General features: G+C 36.5%; 3 protein-coding genes across 3 annotated transcripts in view; 1 reads left to right on the top strand and 2 right to left on the bottom strand.

Moving 5' to 3' along the window:
* Positions 1-551, bottom strand: part of xkr5a (XK related 5a) — a 7,065-nt gene extending 6,514 nt beyond the window's left edge. The window contains exon 1 of the mRNA XM_016529455.1: positions 312-551. Coding sequence (XP_016384941.1) covers positions 312-414 — 103 coding nt within the window. The 5' untranslated portion in view covers positions 415-551. The remainder of the gene's footprint in view (positions 1-311) is intronic.
* Positions 552-1,685: 1,134 nt separating this feature from the next.
* On the bottom strand, positions 1,686-7,577 carry LOC107721438 (PR domain zinc finger protein 1-like). Its single transcript, XM_016529443.1, has 5 exons — positions 7,440-7,577; positions 5,247-5,508; positions 3,217-4,013; positions 2,264-2,392; positions 1,686-2,177 (listed from the first exon to the last, which is right to left on the bottom strand). Exons 1-5 carry the CDS (start codon positions 7,575-7,577, stop codon positions 1,686-1,688), a joined length of 1,818 nt encoding a protein of 605 aa, XP_016384929.1.
* A 2,912-nt stretch (positions 7,578-10,489) lies between these two features.
* LOC107721436 (prolyl endopeptidase-like) overlaps positions 10,490-17,189 on the top strand; it is an 11,908-nt gene continuing 5,208 nt past the window's right edge. Inside the window, exons 1-9 of the mRNA XM_016529442.1 lie at positions 10,490-10,663; positions 11,627-11,701; positions 11,801-11,934; positions 13,072-13,202; positions 13,272-13,481; positions 15,218-15,415; positions 15,849-15,952; positions 16,035-16,171; positions 16,291-16,385. Of these exons, the coding sequence (XP_016384928.1) occupies positions 10,622-10,663; positions 11,627-11,701; positions 11,801-11,934; positions 13,072-13,202; positions 13,272-13,481; positions 15,218-15,415; positions 15,849-15,952; positions 16,035-16,171; positions 16,291-16,385 (1,126 nt within the window). The 5' untranslated portion in view covers positions 10,490-10,621. The remainder of the gene's footprint in view (positions 10,664-11,626; positions 11,702-11,800; positions 11,935-13,071; positions 13,203-13,271; positions 13,482-15,217; positions 15,416-15,848; positions 15,953-16,034; positions 16,172-16,290; positions 16,386-17,189) is intronic.

The following is a 17,189-nucleotide window of genomic DNA, read 5'->3' as shown; positions in this document are numbered from 1 at the left end:
TTTCACAAGCCACAGCTGCATCACGTAAACCAGAGGTCATCAACGGTATCATTTAAAATGCAATCACACAAAAAGTCTATCGAAATGTACCATGGTTTTACCATGTTTTTGAACAGGTACCATGGTTACACCATGATATTTTACACCGTTGTGATATCATGTTTTGGACGTATTATGGATCTACAATAGTAGTACTATGGTACTCTTTGGAGTACCGTGTAAATATCGTGGTATAATCACGGTAACGGTCGCTATGTTGTGATAAATGGGGTGCATCAGATGCACCTGTGTTGCGGTATAAGGTCACTCACGCGCCGCTCTCTCCGCCAGCAGCACGAGCGCGGACGCAGCGAGCAGCAGCACGCGCCAGCAGCTCGAGCACGCGCCGCATCCTCTCCGCTCCGTTACCGGCATCTCACCGACCGGGGCTCGGCGCTCCGCGAGACATCTTTGTGTTTGTTGTTGTTGTCAGCGGCGGATCCAGTTTCTCCGTCGTCCTGTCAAAATATCTGACGTCATGCTTCTGGATTTTTAAAGAGACAGTAACGCGCATCCGATAATAAAAATGGTATGTTATTATATAAATGTATGGATTTGTTTTATTATATTTCTGTAATTATGTTACATTATGAGTAGGCTTACATATAGCTGTGTGTGTGTGTGTGTGTGTGTGTGTGTGTGTTACTGTGACCCGGATGTTTGCAAACAGATGCTGCGCTGTAGGACAACAGTAGAAATGTGATATCAGCTGGACGCCTCTCTAACACACACACACACACACACACACACACACACACCTAATGTGTAAAAAAAAAACGGCACTCATGTATTTAAATTTGTTATAGTCTATTTAATGGTTGTTTAAATAGCTAAATAATCTGATAAACAGAAAGAATTATTAAACAAAAAATCATGAAATAGCACAAATGGAAAAAGCATCAAAACAAAACTATTAAACCACTCTTTTAGGCAACAGAAATTGCATTAATAAATTATGTACAATTATAACTTATAAAACACACGCCAGCTTTCTGCTGTTTGACATTTATGACAATACTCTTGCCCTGAGACTACAGTTTCAGTTAAAATCTAACTTCAACAGCTGACTCTTGTCTGAATGCTTGTTTGCTTGGATTTACTGTGCTCAGTTGTTATTATACAAATATGATATTACACAAAAATGATGATATTGGATAAAAACAAAACCCAGTGTGACAACTAGCCCCGATCTCCCCTTAAAACTATATAACATGTGTTTTGCCAGTAGTTTATTAATAACAAATAAAACCAATGACTGCAACATTTAGCACTGTGCATTTAGATGTTATTCATATAACATATATTAGCACACACTATCATTCAAAAGTTTTGGGTCAGTAAGATTTTTAAATCTTTAAGCTCACCGAGGCATTTATTTGATCAGAAAAATAAAATAAAAACAGCAATATTGTGAAATATTATTGCAATTTAAAATAACTGTTTTCTGTTTGAATATATTGTAAAAATGGAATTCTTTGTTTAATAGGATTCTTTGATGAATAGAAAGTTCAAAAGAACAGCATTTATTTGAAATATATATTTTTTTGTTACATTATAAATGTCTTTACTGTTAGTTTTAGATCAATTGAATGCATCCTTGCTGAATAAAAGTGCTAATTTAATTCAATAATAACATATCAGACAATTTACTGATCACCTTCTTCCTGTCTAATGGAAACCTCTGGAGAAAGAGAGCTGGATGAATCAGGTGTCATTGTTTGGGCCTGTGCTGCTCCCTGCTGGACGACCGGTGGAGCTGCAACCGCCCAGATCACCTGACACATCTTCTTTATAGACTCCGCCTCCATGCCAGCCTCAAGATTCGCTGCACCTTCACTCAGATCAAACCTCTGGATCTCCTCATTGGCTTGGCACAGCTGAGAGGCGGAGCCTGTGAGGCTGGAGGCGGGGCAGAACTGGTGCAGGTGGATCTGCAGGCTGCACAGGTGTGTGTACCTGTGAGAGCAGTGCGGGCAGCGGTGTGAGCGCGGGGCGGCGTGCAGGCGTCTGTGCAGCCGCAGGTGCATGTGCTGGGTGAAGCTGGCGGGGCACTGCTTGCAGACGTACGGCCGTTCGCCCGAGTGCAGCCGCAGGTGAGTCTTCAGGTTACTGCAGCTGCTGAAGCGCCTGTTACACACCTGCACACGAGACACATTATATGAGCACATGAGATCTCGACTGACTCTGCTAGACAGCAGTGAGATGTTCCTCTGTGTGCTCTTACATGGCATTCATGTGGTTTCTCGCCCGTATGAACCTGGATGTGCTTTTGAAGGTGAGCCAGCTGGGAAAAGTTCCTCCTGCAGATATTGCACTTGTATGGTTTCTCACCGCTGTGAACCCTCAGGTGCACCTGGAGAACAGAAAGCCGAGAACCGAGAGAGATTTTGTGAAAAATAAATAAATACATAAATAATAATAATAATAAAATTAATAAATAAAAAATTAAGTAGCACATATTTTTAACATTGATAATAATCAGAAATGTTTCTTGAGCAGCAAATCAGCATATTAAAATGATTTCTGAAGGATCGTGTGACACTGAAGACTGGAGTAAAGATGCTGAAAATTCACAGGAATAAATTATATTTTAAAATATATTCGAATATGAAGCAGCTATTTTTAAATTGTAATACTGTTTTTACAGCATTTTTGATCAACTAAATGCAGCCTTGAGCTGCAAGACTTCTTTCAAAAACATTTCCAAAAACTTTTTTGTTATATTATCATTTTTATTTTTATGTATAATTGATATACTATATTAGTTTTTAATATTTTGAATTCATTTTTTTAATATTTTTCATTTTCGTTACAGTTTTACTAATTTTGTTGTTCATATGTTATTTTTAGTAGATTAAAAAAAATATATTATTTAGTTTTAGTTTTAGTTATTTTCGTACTTAAAATTGAACTAAAATGAAATGAAGACTGATGCCTTGGCAACTAGTGGAAATAAAAACCAAAAAATAATTGTTAGATTTTGTTAGATAATGTTTATTTTATTTTAAGTAAGAAAAATGTTTTTTTTTTTTTTTTTTTTTAAATGGTTTTATTTTTAGTTAATTATAATAACCCTGATATATATTTTTATTTTTAATACCTTTTCCATAATAAAAAAAAAAATCTAAAAATGTTAGATAAAAATAATCAAATTCCTTATATATCATCATCTTGTACCTTCAGATTGGACAGTTGACTGAAGTTCTTTCCGCACACGTTACACTCATACTGGATCTTTCCATTCTGTCTCTGTAATGGATACGGTAAAGCCTTGTAACCTACAATCTGTCGCTTTTGGCCAGCCTGAGACTCTGTGCCGTGACGGGCGGAGGCGGAGACACCCGAGGAAGCCACACCCATCTCAGGTGAGTCTCTCTGGGCTGTGATGTCATCAGCACTGGACACTTCAGCCGTAGACGGATCGGTTGCTTTAGTGAGGGCTGGCGGTTGGTTTGTGGAGCCTTTACGATTCGTTTCTCTCTTTACAGAGTCTGTCACTTTAATTACGGGGTCGCCTCTATTGATCAACTCTAATGACAGATGATTATCATTGGATGTTGGATGCAAGAGAGATGGATACATGTGGATTGGTGGAATATTATGGCACATGTGTGGTGTTGTTCGGCCAAATCCCACTGGCTGATGTGACGGCATGTATCGAATAACAGGCCATGTATACACTGGCATAGAGGATTGTGGGATAGCAGAGGTGTATACATGCTTCCCTACACTAGATGCCATTTTCAAGTTTAAAGAGACCTCAGAGGTGGCATTAGTCATTAAAAATGGAGGTAATTTTGGATTCTGCAGGTCTCTGGTCCCTTTTTCCCCATATTTCGTTTGTGTGATGGAGTTAAACGGTTGGTTTGGAAGAGTTTCTGTGTGATGATCAGTCCAGCGATCCAGATCCAGGATTTCAGTGACCGTGTGACCTCGCTTTCTCCTCCTCACTTCATCTTTATGCTGAGAATGAGCTGAAGCAGGAAAACACACAAAATATTCAGAAAACATTTGAGTGAATTGTTAAAATAGAAAAAAAATCTTTAAGGCAAGATGACCGAGCTGAATAGGCTAAAAAAATGTACTAATTAATATATCTTCAGTTGATTGATTACATTAAGAATTGCAAAAGTTTTTTCTAAAATGTTATGTTTAAATATGCAAATTATGCATTATCTAATTAAATATGCACTAATGTGTATACATTTACAGAAATGTGTCAGGTTCAAAATTCTTGTTTCATTTTGTCGAAATATTAGAGTTAAAGGTTTTATAGAGGAGATTTTGGATTTCTTTTTATCACTCCATAAATAAGAAAATACTGTCAACAGCCAGAAAAAAAATCACCATGTTTTCAGGAATAAAATGTTCAAAGCTTGGTGAAATATATATGAACAAACCCTTCTGTAAAAACCTTCAGGATATAGATATGAATAAGACTATAAACTGTGGTTTATGTAAGTGCTACTGAAGTGGAGATGTCTGACTCATTGCAGGAGGAAAAATCATTTTGAGAAAACCGGCTTTAAAGATATGTGTTGTTATTGAAATCTACAGATGCAGATAGATAAAGTGCAATAAAATCAACTCTAAAATGTGTATTTTTGATGTTTTCTTCCACACTAGCCCGAAAGATATGGGATGATATTAGACTCAAAATGATTAATAGATGCACGCACAATTATCCATGTACTGCAAAAATTTTATACATGTATCTTACTGTATATTTAAAGTTGCTTAAGCAAAATCAAGGAGTTTATAAGACTGGTTTATTCATGGCACTTGTCCACAAAGAACACAAAGTTCTTGTTTGGCAAAATTAATATAAGCTATTTCGTGTCTTAAGACAAGTTAAGTTAGAACAAGTTCAATAAAAAATCTTTATTATATTTCTATGGTAGAGGAGAATAGCTATAATTGTGCGTGCATCTATTAATTATTTTGAGTCTAATATCATCCCATAGAAAGACGACATGGTATGGAAGCAAAATAGCACAAAATCTCATAATAAAAGATCATCACAGTCTTGCAATGAAATTAAAAGTGTGAAATCTAGTAAATGAAGCTAATTTGAAGCTTAGGAGCTGTTATCCCTTGAAATATTGCTAATAAAATAAATGCATTAATTTATTTTGTATTTTTTACATTTCAAATCATTCCAGGTGTATGGCTCAGAATAGCAAGAAACTGATGTGGCTGTCACTCACAGTGTGTGGGAAGTGGCTGTTTTAGACAGGCAGTTCTGAGGCTGGTGCTCATTGGCTGCTCGTGTTCTAGGCTCCGCCCCACCAGCAGCTCCTCCCCCGGCATTAGAACCTTCATGGCATAGAAGTAAATCTGCATTCCAATTTGGAATGAGGCAAGATTCTGTTGCCAAGGAGACGGGGCATAGTTTACAAAGCGCATCCAGTTGCTGCCTCTCTCATCCTCACAAGACAGGAAGTGATGCAATCGCCCCTCTGAGAAGATCTTTGTAAGAGAATAAAAACAGAATCAGAAGATTAAAAATGACACTTTTTTTTCACCTTGTTTTAATCATCCGCCAGTGTCAGTATGAGCAATAGCAATAGTTATGCATAGCAAGCACTAATAAGCATCCTGACTGGTTTAGGAAATGAAACCGCATGAGATTAGTGTTTTGTTCTCAGATTGAAAGTGTACATCTGTTTGCGTGAGCGACTGTGTGAAAGTGAGGGTTTGTGGTTTAGTTGTTGATTCAGTCTTTTAGCTGCCGGTTGAACAGCTCGACTGTTTGACCTTACAACACCTGGTTCTCTTTCTCTCTTTCTTTTTTCAGTTTAGTTCTCCCAGTATAATATTGAACTTAAGAGATTGCACTTGCATGCTTTGCATTTGATGTGTTCATACAGAGAAAGCAAATTCATTTCCATTGAAAGCAATATTTACCCTCTAGATTTTTTTTTTTTACATTTATGAGTGCATAATTTAGTATAGGCCAATAAAACATACTATGTGTCACTACTGTTCAAACGTTTCGGGTCATATCTTATGCTCACTGAGGCTGTACACACACACACTATACACAATATTTATATTCAAAATAAATGAAAAAGAGAAATGTTGCCTAAATGTATTTTACATTTATTTTATTTTAAGTAACAAATTGTTTTATTTAACTATAACCCTTGAACTTTTAAGTGTGATTTAGGTGTCCAAATAGGTTTTTGTGCCACTGTACCTGATTGTGATATGCAAATCTGAGGTTTCTGGGTAATGATGTCTGGGCTATGGTTTCCTTCCACCCGTGAAAGTCTGGCTCACACCGATCTTTAACATGATGGTTGTGTCTCACATCCACTTTCTGCTCCTCAGTTTGTTCAGTGATGCTCTCGTTTGCCGTGGTTGTGTGTGTTTTTGATGGCATAATCAAACCGAGTGGAGGTAACACCTGTGAATGACAAAAAATGATACACATGATGATCAATGTAAGATAAAACGTTCTGTATTTCCGATGCAGTTGTGTTCTGGTTGCTACTTGATTTAATGGAATAGTTCACCAAAATTTAAAATATTCTGAAAAATTACTTGCAGGCCATCTTGTCACATGATCCTTCAGAAATCATTCTAATATGCTGATTGGCTGCTCAAGAAACATTTCTGATTATTGTCAGTGTTGTAAACAGTTATTTTGTGTAAATCAGGATACTTTGATTAATGTAAAGTTCAAAAGAAGAGCATTTATTTAAAATAGAAATATTTGGTAACATTATAAATGTATTTACTCACACTTTTCATCAATTTAATGAATCCTTGCTGAATAAAAGTATTAATTTCTTAAAAAAAACCCTACTGACTCTAAACTTTTAAATGGTAGTGTAAATTCTCAGTCTAAATAAGTATTTATTGCATATTTCCTATTGTATACACCTGTAAAAATACTTTTTTTTACATTTTTGATTGTATAAGACATATCTATAATATTACAGTATGAATTTATAGTTTTATAAATGTTTAATATTTTAGAATTTTGAGGCCATTTTCCCCCCACAAATTTCTAACCTTGAGAAAACGAACGTATACATCAGAAATATTGACTGAATGTGACGTGTGAAATTCAATGGTACTGCAAATGCATCAGAATGATCTATTAAGGTTTTCTGGAAACACTGCTCTCTCTTTGTGTGTGTGTGTGTGTGTGTGTGTGTGCGCTCCTGTCAGCCACTTCCTTGCTGAGTCAGTGTGTGAGACACGAGTGTGTAGCTTTACTGGCACATGTAAGCGGGGAGCAGTGCGTCAGAGAAACCCAACACGAGCGCACACACCCCTGAAGCATGACTGGTAAATATGAACCCCAATGACTCAAAATGGTTTTCGATCTCTCGCACACACACACACACACACAAACACGCTTCTTATCTTTCTCACATCTGCTGACGTACCATCCAGATGTGTTTTCCGTTGATATTTGCAAGCAAATGTTCAGGGTGAAGATGTTCTCCAAGCAGCGGGCCGAAGTGGGTACCTGCAGGAATGACCTCTGTGGTGAAAACCCCCAGCACCTTCTGATGACACACCATTCGAAAATAATAATTAAAAAAAACGTTGTGTTTGTGGTTAAGACAACAAAGAGCCTCTTTATATGTAAAATTGCTTTGTGAACACTGAAATATGAAGCAATTTTGTGCATGAGCATATAAGTGTAACTTTTAATAAATTGATTTTTAGTGGATGTATGACGTCAGTTCACCTCAGGTTCACACATTAATCTTAGCAGTGGAGAAATGTAGCATTGCATCACTTGCTCACCAATGGATGCTCTGCAGTGAATGGGTGCCGTCAGAATGAGAGTCCAAACAGCTGATAAAAACATCACAATAATCCACAAGTAATCCACACCACTCCAGTCCATCAGTTAACATCTTGTGAAGCAAAAATCTGCATGTCGGTTACAAATAAATCCATCATAAAGACGTTTCTAACTTAAAACCATTGCTTCTGGCTTAAAAGCTTCCTTCAGTGAAACATTTTTCCACTCACATCAAAATGCACCAAAATATGTTAAGAAGTGTTTTGGCTGCAGTGCTTGATCTGTGCATATTTCTCTCCTGATTCAGAGGAGATTGCTATTTGACTGAAGGAAGCATAATTATTGATTATGGATTCATACTTTGGCTAGAAGCAACATTTTGTAGTTAAACACCTTAATATTGGATTTGTTTCTTACAAACATGCAGCTTTTCACTTCAAAAGATATTGATGGACTGGAGGTGTGCGGAATTTTTTTTTTTTTTTAATCAGCTGTTTGGACTCTCATTCTGACGGCACCCATTCACTGCAGAGCATCCATTGGTGAGCAAGTGATGCAATGCTAAATTTCACCATATATACCTTCTGATGACACACCATTCGAAAATAATAATTAAAAAAAACGTTGTGTTTGTGGTTAAGACAACAAAGAGCCTCTTTATATGTAAAATTGCTTTGTGAACACTGAAATATGAAGCAATTTTGTGCATGAGCATATAAGTGTAACTTTTAATAAATTGATTTTTAGTGGATGTATGACGTCAGTTCACCTCAGGTTCACACATTAATCTTAGCAGACTAGTTCATCACATTACTACACGCTAAATTTCACCATATATATTCTGATGAAGAAACAAACTCATCTACATCTTAGATGGCCTGAGGGGGAATACATTTTCAGCAAATTTTTATTTTTGGGTGGACTATTCCTTTAATTATTAATTATAATTAACTGAGGAATCAATTGACAAAATGAGCAACTGAAAAGACAAAACACAAATGAGATCCTTTTAGCAAAATGAAATCAAATGCATATTTTTCAACATCTCAAACTTTGCAATCAAAAGCAAAAAACATGAGCTCATTTGCATTCATTTTATGGCTCTATACTTTTACTGTACCGTGTGTCACCAGTTGTTTTATTTGTATATTTTATTCTCCTAAGGAGTTTTACAGGCATCTGAGACAAAGTTGATAATTATATGAAACCTTAGCTACAAATGAGAAACTACTGAGCAATAGAATTGTACTCAGGGAATGCAATCATTCTTCTTGATCTTTTTTTTTATTGCAATAAGACCAAAAGCACACGTTTGACAGGTCCACGACATGTCAGACTGATATGGGAATTCAAAGTAACAAAGCAGTAAGAATGAAACTTAACACCAGAGCAGTTCTCACTCACACACAGAGCTGTGACCACAACACACACTCAACATCTGACCTGAAGAGGTTTCCTTCAGCCTGAGCTTCAGCTGATTCACATGCTCCATACCCTACAGACCAAATGCATGTTCAAATAGAGTAAAAAGCACTTACTGTGGCTTATGTTGAGTCAGTGTGAGCTTCTGTCCAGCCGTCTGTAGGAGGAGGTTGCAGTCAAGCTCTCGGTCTCTGTTTCTCTTGAATGTGTAGAAACTTGCGTTTTCATTCAGACATCATCTGAAGACAAACTCCACCCTGATGTCTTCCTCCACCCCTCTGAGTCTTTTTCTCTCTTTGAATGTGCATTTCGCAGAATCTCACATGGTCTCTATGTGACAGCTCAGAAATGTCAGTTTTGATATCTGTTACTAATCAATGCTGAATAATGGAAAAAAAACCTCACATTATTTAAATGTATTAATTCAGCTGATACTTTCAAATGAAACAAAACCAGGATCCTGTATTGGCAGTTATGTTAAGTTTTTGTCTTCTTCTGATGAATAAGACACATAAACTGAATAAACTTTTGTAAGCAGACTTACATTATTCTGATATCTTCTGATTTTCTATATATCTGATACTTTCATTTCTGTGTTGCAAGAACAAAATATTTTAAGTATACAAACATGGCTTAAAAATGAATAAATGAACGAACAAACGAATGAATGAATGGATGGGTGGATAAATAAATAAATAGGACTAAATAAATAAATGATAGTGCTTTACAAGAGAAATAAATAAATAAATAAATAAAAATGAGGTAATTTACTCACCTTCATGAGAGGGATGAGGGGATGGTTATTGTCAAGCTCCAAACAGCACATAAAAGTACCATAAAAGAAGCCATATAATATTTCTTGTGCGTTATTTCAAGTCTTTCGAATTAATTCGTATTTTTCATTTCGCATTCACTCAAGATCTTGCACCCGCGACGTTGTTTGTTTATACACGCGCTGTGCAGCGATCTCCATAAAGTAGGCCTACATAAAAGAGAAGAAATGAAAATGCGCAAAAAATGACATTGAATAAAATTAAAATGCAATAAAATTTAATTGTAGGCCTATGGATTGCATATAAACATAATTAACAAGATAATAATCACCACTTACAGTGCAGTCAGTGAAAGACTGGCTTATTAATATTCAGAATGAACGTAGCAGAACCTAATTAATATTCATGATGCGTGATCACGGCCCGGCGTGTTTTTGAGGGAACAGCAGAGGGCGCTGTGCGGATTCCGGCGCTCTTTCCAGCAGCGCGTTTGTCTTTGTACGGAGTCTTTGACTGTTGATTCCGGACTTTGTGCTGCGGCTCTCAAACACACTAAGCTCTCCAACAACACTCATAACATTATTTCATCTGTTCAACAGCTCGCAAAGATCTCTGAATAATGGCTTTCCAGTATCCAAACGCCCATAAGGACGAATCAGTGGTGAGTGACTGAATAACTGAATAATAGAGAGAAAAAGGACATGAATGAATAGATGGAAGGATGAATGAGAGAAGATAGATGAAGGAAGGAATGGTGAAATAAGTGAATAGATGAATGTATGAATGAATGGCTGAAAGATGTATGAATGAATGGCTATATATATATATATGGTATATATATATAAAACTAACCATGGTGTGTGTGTATGTATGTATGTATGTATGTATGTATGTGTATGTATATATATATATAATTACTATAACTAAAACCATAAAAAGTTTTTGTTAAATGAAATACATTTGAACTGAAGTGAATAAAATATGGGGGAAAAAAACCATTTCAGCCACATTTCTCATTTTTATTTATTTGAATCAAAGTCCCTTTATTCTATATAGTAGGGTATTCTATAGTCTTTGGTTGAACTTGATGTACTAAAATAACTACAACAAATTGAAAAACTACGGTTGCATGAGTGACGAATGGATAAAATATATAATTGCATAAAGGAATGGGTGAATAGATGATTGAGTACGGGAAGAATGGCTGAAATTATAAATGAATCCATGAGAGAATTAAGGATGAATAAGTAAATGAACCCATAAGAGACTGAATTAATGGATAAAAAAGAAAGAAAGAAATGGAGGTCCTGGTTGTTTATCTGAGAAATTCTCTAAATGTTTCTTTAGAGATTGTGTGAATGTATGTATATACTAAGATTGTATTCTATAAGACATGTTTATGTTCTTGAAAGAAATTGATACATTTAAGCATTATTAATGCTGTCAAACTGTTTCAAACACTCTTCCTGTCTGCCATTGGACGATCAAACAGATAGTCCCGCCCCAAACCCACCGCATTGGTTGAGTCAGTGTTGCGGAGTCAACTTCCACCTGTACTATGATGTGATCATGTTGCCATAGTGACCCCACTGCTCATGTGATGCATGTGTATATGTGTTATCAGGTGGATGACTATCATGGCTGTAAAGTTCGTGACCCGTACAGCTGGCTGGAGGATCCTGACAGTGAAAAAACACAGGTGATCTCCACACGACGCTTCCTCTGAAAGAGCATGTGAATTATGATTCTGTATAACTGAGATACGACTCTGTATGCGTGATGTTTTTGTGTCCGTCAGGCATTTGTGAACGCTCAGAATCAGCTGACCCTGCCGTTCCTGGAGCAGTGTGAGATCAGAGACATCTTTAAGGACCGTATGACTGAACTCTATGACTACCCCAAATACAGCTGCCCCTTCAAACGCGGGAACAGGTGAGACGCCAACGAACACTGATAATAACGAATGAAATTAGTGTTTAGAGTAATGTGCTTCGAATGGAAGACTATGCACTGCAACCGAATAAACTATCAAATGCACACTGTTCCAAAGGCATCAGATGTCCCTTGAACTGAGATGATGTTTTGCATCTTCTGATAGTTTCTCCAAGCTTTTGTTTTTTATTTGTGAGCACATGCACTACCAGTCAAAAGTTTGGAATAGTTAAGATTTTTTTTTTAATGTTTTTGAAAGAATTCTGATATGTCCACCAAAGCTGCATTTATTTGATAAAAAAAACAGTAAAAACAGTAATATTGTGAAATATTTTTACAATTTAAAATAACTGTTTTCTATTTGAATATATTTTAAAATGTAATTTATTGCTGTGATCAAAGCTGAATTTTCAGCCGCATCATTACTCCAGTCTTCAGTGTCACGTGATCCTTCAGAAATCATTCTAATATGCTGATTTGCTGCTTAGTTATCGAGTATTATTGATTCTCAATTATTAATAATGGTTATTATTATTAGCAATGATGAAAACAGTTGTGCTGCTTAATAATTTTGTGGAAACTGATACATTTTTTTTTCAAGATTCTTTGATGAATGGAAAGTTCAAAAGAATAGTTATTTTATTTTTTTATTTATTTTATTTTATTTTATTTTACATATCCCCACCTTTTAAATGGTAATATATCACTATTATCCCCACCTTTTAAATGGTAATATATCACTATTTCCACAAAACTGTTAAGCAGCACAAATCTTTTCAACATTGATAATAATCAGAAATGTTTCTTGAGCAGCAAATCAGCATATTAGAATGATTTCTGAAGGATCATGTGACACTGAAGACTGGAGTAATGATGCTGAAAATTCAGCTTTGATCACAGGAATAAATATATTCAAGTTGAAAACAGTTATTTTAAAAGTGCAATAATATTTCACAATATTACTGTTTTTTTTAAACAAATAAAATAAAAGCAGCCTTGGTGAACAGAAGAGATGTCTTTCAAAAACATTTAAAAAAATGTTATTATTCCAAACTGTTGACAGGAAGTGTATGTGTGTATGTTTTCTGAAGTACTGCAATAATAAACACGTTTTTTTTTTGTAACCCTCTCCTGAAGGTATTTTCACTTTTACAACACTGGTCTGCAGAACCAGAGTGTTTTGTACATGCAGAAGAACCTCGAAGCTGAGCCCAGTGTGTTCCTGGACCCAAACAGCTTCTCAGAGGACGGGACGGTTGCTTTACGAGGTGCTGGATGTTTCTGTGTTTGTTTGATGCTGTATTGAGCGTCAGCTAAGGCTTGCTGTTTAATCTCAGGTTATGCGTTCTCTGAGGATGGCGAGTACCTGGCGTACGGCACCAGCGCCAGCGGCTCTGACTGGGTTGAGATCCGGTTCTTGCGTGTGGACGGCGCCGTACTTCTGGAGGACCGACTGGAGAGGGTCAAATTCACCTGCATGTCCTGGACTCACGACGGAAAGGGACTGTTCTATAACTCTTATCCTGTGCAGGAGGGCAAGAGTGACGGTAAACACACACAAACACGCACGATGCGCAAATTCACACATGCAGGTATAAGAGTGTTAGGTATTTACACCCTATATTAGTATTTATTACTATTTTATATTAGCACGTATTTTTATATTTTCAGTTTTCAATCTCATTTTAAGCTTTGGTATTTTTATTTATTTATTTATTTTTCATTTTTATTAGTTCTTTAAAAAAAATTATTTAGTTTTTAAAAATATTTATAGCTTTTAGCTTTAATTTATTTTTACTTCAATTTTGTTTTAATGATCTTAGCACTTTAACCTAAATTTTTGTTTACGTTTTTCATCTAATATGTCTATATTATAATTTATTTCAGCTTTTTACATTTTATTTCAATTGTTTAGCTTTGGGTAAAACGCAGCGCTTGTCACTGTCACTTTTTACCCAGCCGTCCAATCAATGGAGGAGGGGCGGGACAAATACGAGGCTACACCGACCAATCATCCTACTTGTACAACAACTGAACAACAATAGAGAAGTTAACATTTGTGGTTACTGCATTTTTATATTCAGTAATATTCTTCAAAATGAGATACTAGTAATGCGTTACTGCCGTAGATATTCCAAATTATAGCAATCAAAGCGTCTCAGCTGGAAAAACGCTGTGCCGCCAAAACGTCCTGCAGCACCACCAGCTGGCCGTTTTCAGAAGACCGGCTGACATTTTTTCAACTGGCTAAAAACACTTTGGTGGACACACGTTATTGAATATTTATTGTTAGGCATATGGCCTATTAGTCTTTTTTGCATTTATGCAATATACTGCCAAACCTGAGAAAGTAGACCAGAATATTCAGCTGCGTTCCTGGACATGGAATTTGCGTAGCTGTAATTCATAGGCGGGGATTATGGTAATTGTGAATGAGCGTGCATGAGCGCCCTATTTACGAATCATTGGAATTCATTAACATACGCATGTTTAACTATCAAATCAGAAGTTTACGAAGTGTTTGTGAATCCGGAGGAGAGTTTTCGGGAAGGTCCGTTTTACGCGCAAATTACTCAGAATTTACTCCTATATTTACGAATGTTTCATGAATGAGGCCCATTGCACCCATTATTTTTTGAAGACACTGAAAACACTGCGAGCATCACGCACGCTTCAGTATGTGTGTAGTAAACAAAACCACGCGTCTGTGCCATTCATTCGTTCAACCGCAGAACATGCAGGATTCATATTCAAATAGTATTTTTGTGGCTTAATATTCACAGGCACTAGTCTATGTCGCGTTTTGTTCCAAGTGTACTGACCTACTCTTGATTTATCCATCCAAAATTTGGCAAATTCCATGACATTCCACATTAAATAGTAGGCTGAATTCCGCTTTTATGATAGTAGGCTAAATTTGTTTTCTGCATCGCGGAATTGATCACTGTTTGTAAAGAAATATAAAGTAAATATGTGTAAATATATCAGTATTTCCCCAAAATATGCCCACTTCTGGACGAAAAGCCATAATGGATGTTATTCAGTAACGTTTGCACGTGACTGCCTGAGTTTTGTTGACAGCCAGAGGTGGCAGAAAATTTTATGGAGGCGGCCGCCTCATAATTTTTTGTGCAGAAAAAACCCTTATATATACAGTGGTGTGAAAAAGTGTTGATATATAAATTTGGGTTAATTTTTATACTTTTAAATAATTCAAATATTTTAAATATTGAAAAAACTGAACCATATTTTCTCTTATATTTCTCACATCTCTCTCTTTCAGTGTTTGCTACCTGCACATACTCCAGGTTCCTGTTTGTGTGTTTCCTCCATGACGTGAAGAACGTGCTGAAGATGTTCCATCTGTCCTCGGGGGAGGAGATACGCACGTTTCCGCTTGATGTCGGCTCGATTGTGGGCTTCACTGGGAGGAAGAAAGACTCCGAGATCTTTTACAGCTTCACCTCGTTTCTCTCTCCAGGTCCGTCAAGATTCAGAAGCTTCTGAAATGAAGAACTTTGTTCCTTAAAGGGACAGTTCGACCAAAAATTAAAATTCTGTTATTGTTTATTCACCCTCAATTCGTTCCAAATGAGTTTCTTTCTTCTGAAAGAATATATTTTAAAGAAGGCTGGTAAACAGTTGACGGTAGCCATTGACTTGCATAGTATGGAAAACATACTATGGAAATAAATGGGTACCGTCCTCTGTTTGGTTACCAACAATATTCAAAATATCTTCTTTTGTGTTCAGTAGAAGAAAGAAACTCATACAGGTTTGGACCAACATGAGGGTGAATAAATGATGACAACATTTTCCTTTTTGGGTGTACTGTCCCTTTAATAACTCGTATACAGCAATCAGGTAATGTTGTAACGGGTGTATTGAATGACATATGTTGTGTTTTCCTGCAGCGATCATCTATCACTGTGATCTGACTAAAGAGCCGCTGCAGCCGCACATCTTCAGAGAGGTCACGGTGAAGGGCTTCAGTCCTGCTGACTATCAGACCACTCAGGTACAGCAACACGCTTGCAGACACTTCATCTGTCTGTCTGCGGTACGATCGCCTTCACTGCGTGTCTGCTTGTTTCTTACAGGTCTTTTATCCCAGTAAAGACGGCACCCAGATCCCAATGTTTATTGTCCATAAGAAAGGAATCAAGCTGGATGGTTCACATCCTGCCTTCCTGTACGGATACGGAGGTTTCAACATTTCCATCACACCCAGCTACAGGTACAATACAAAGCAAACACAGAAACATACAGCTGATCACACACTCCACTGATGCAGTACTGATCTTTGACACGCATCCCGTTCTTGTAAGCATCTGTCTCTCGTTGTTTGTGTTTCAGTGTCTCTCGGCTGATATTCGTCAGGCATCTGGGAGGGGTTTTAGCTGTTGCCAATATCAGAGGAGGTGGAGAATATGGAGAGACGTGGCATAAAGGCATGTGACTTTAATTCTGGAGCTGCACGGATGTTCATAATAGAATACTAGCAAATTGTGTGCCATTTATTTATGGCTTCCATTTTTTTTAAATAGTACAGTAGCTTAGGGGTGAGTAAGATTTTTTTTGTCAGTTTTTTTTTTTTTGCCAAGGCTATTTTACATCCGTAGTCCCTGGACAAGATGTTACAAGTCACCCTAAAAGAAAATTTAATTAAAAATACATACTAGAAAATTTTATAATTACATAGTACAAATCATACAGTAGTCTATTAAAAACAATAGGATAAAAAAAAATGCAAACAAGATACAAACAATAATAGGATAGCTAGCAAATATAAAATTCTAGTGTTGACAAATCGGAGTACTAATTAACCAATTCTTCAATTGAACCCTAAATAAAGCATATGTGTCTAGATCTCTTATAGTTGTCGGAATAGTATTTCATTCTCTTGCAGCTTTGACAGAAAAAGCAGACTGACTTAAAATTACTTTGTCTAAGCGGTATGATACAGTCTCCTCTTAATGCACCTCTTGTAGAACGATAATCAGTTGTTCTAATACTAACTAACTGACCAAGAGGGGGAGAAGATAAACCATAAATAATTGTATACATCAAGCATACATTTGCATGCTTAATAATGTTTTCCCAACTTAACAAATTATATTTTTTCAGTATTGGACAATGATGATAATGTACCGATTTCTTATCGAACACTTTAAGTGTATGTTTGTATAAGGACTCTAATGGTTTTAGAGTCACTGAACTCACCTGAGACCAGGTGGTTAAACAGTAAGTCATGT

This window comes from Sinocyclocheilus rhinocerous, unplaced genomic scaffold, assembly GCF_001515625.1.
Source record: "Sinocyclocheilus rhinocerous isolate Xijiao unplaced genomic scaffold, SAMN03320098_v1.1 scaffold454, whole genome shotgun sequence".
Lineage (NCBI taxonomy): Eukaryota > Metazoa > Chordata > Actinopteri > Cypriniformes > Cyprinidae > Sinocyclocheilus > Sinocyclocheilus rhinocerous.
The sequence above is the reverse complement of the archived record's forward strand: the minus strand, read 5'-3'. Positions and strand labels throughout refer to the sequence as shown.

What these genes read in the sequence shown, in the direction of transcription:
- LOC107721438 (XM_016529443.1), bottom strand. Translation starts at nt 7,577, where the DNA reads ATGGTGTGTCATCAGAAGGTGCTGGGGGTTTTCACCACAGAGGTCATT. An exon ending in ACAGCCACTTCCCACACACT is followed by an intron (nt 4,014 to 5,246) that starts GTGAGTGACAGC and finishes TTCCTGCTTCAG; the next exon opens with CTCATTCTCAGCATAAAGAT. An exon ending in GTCAACTGTCCAATCTGAAG is followed by an intron (nt 2,393 to 3,216) that starts GTACAAGATGAT and finishes TCTGTTCTCCAG; the next exon opens with GTGCACCTGAGGGTTCACAG.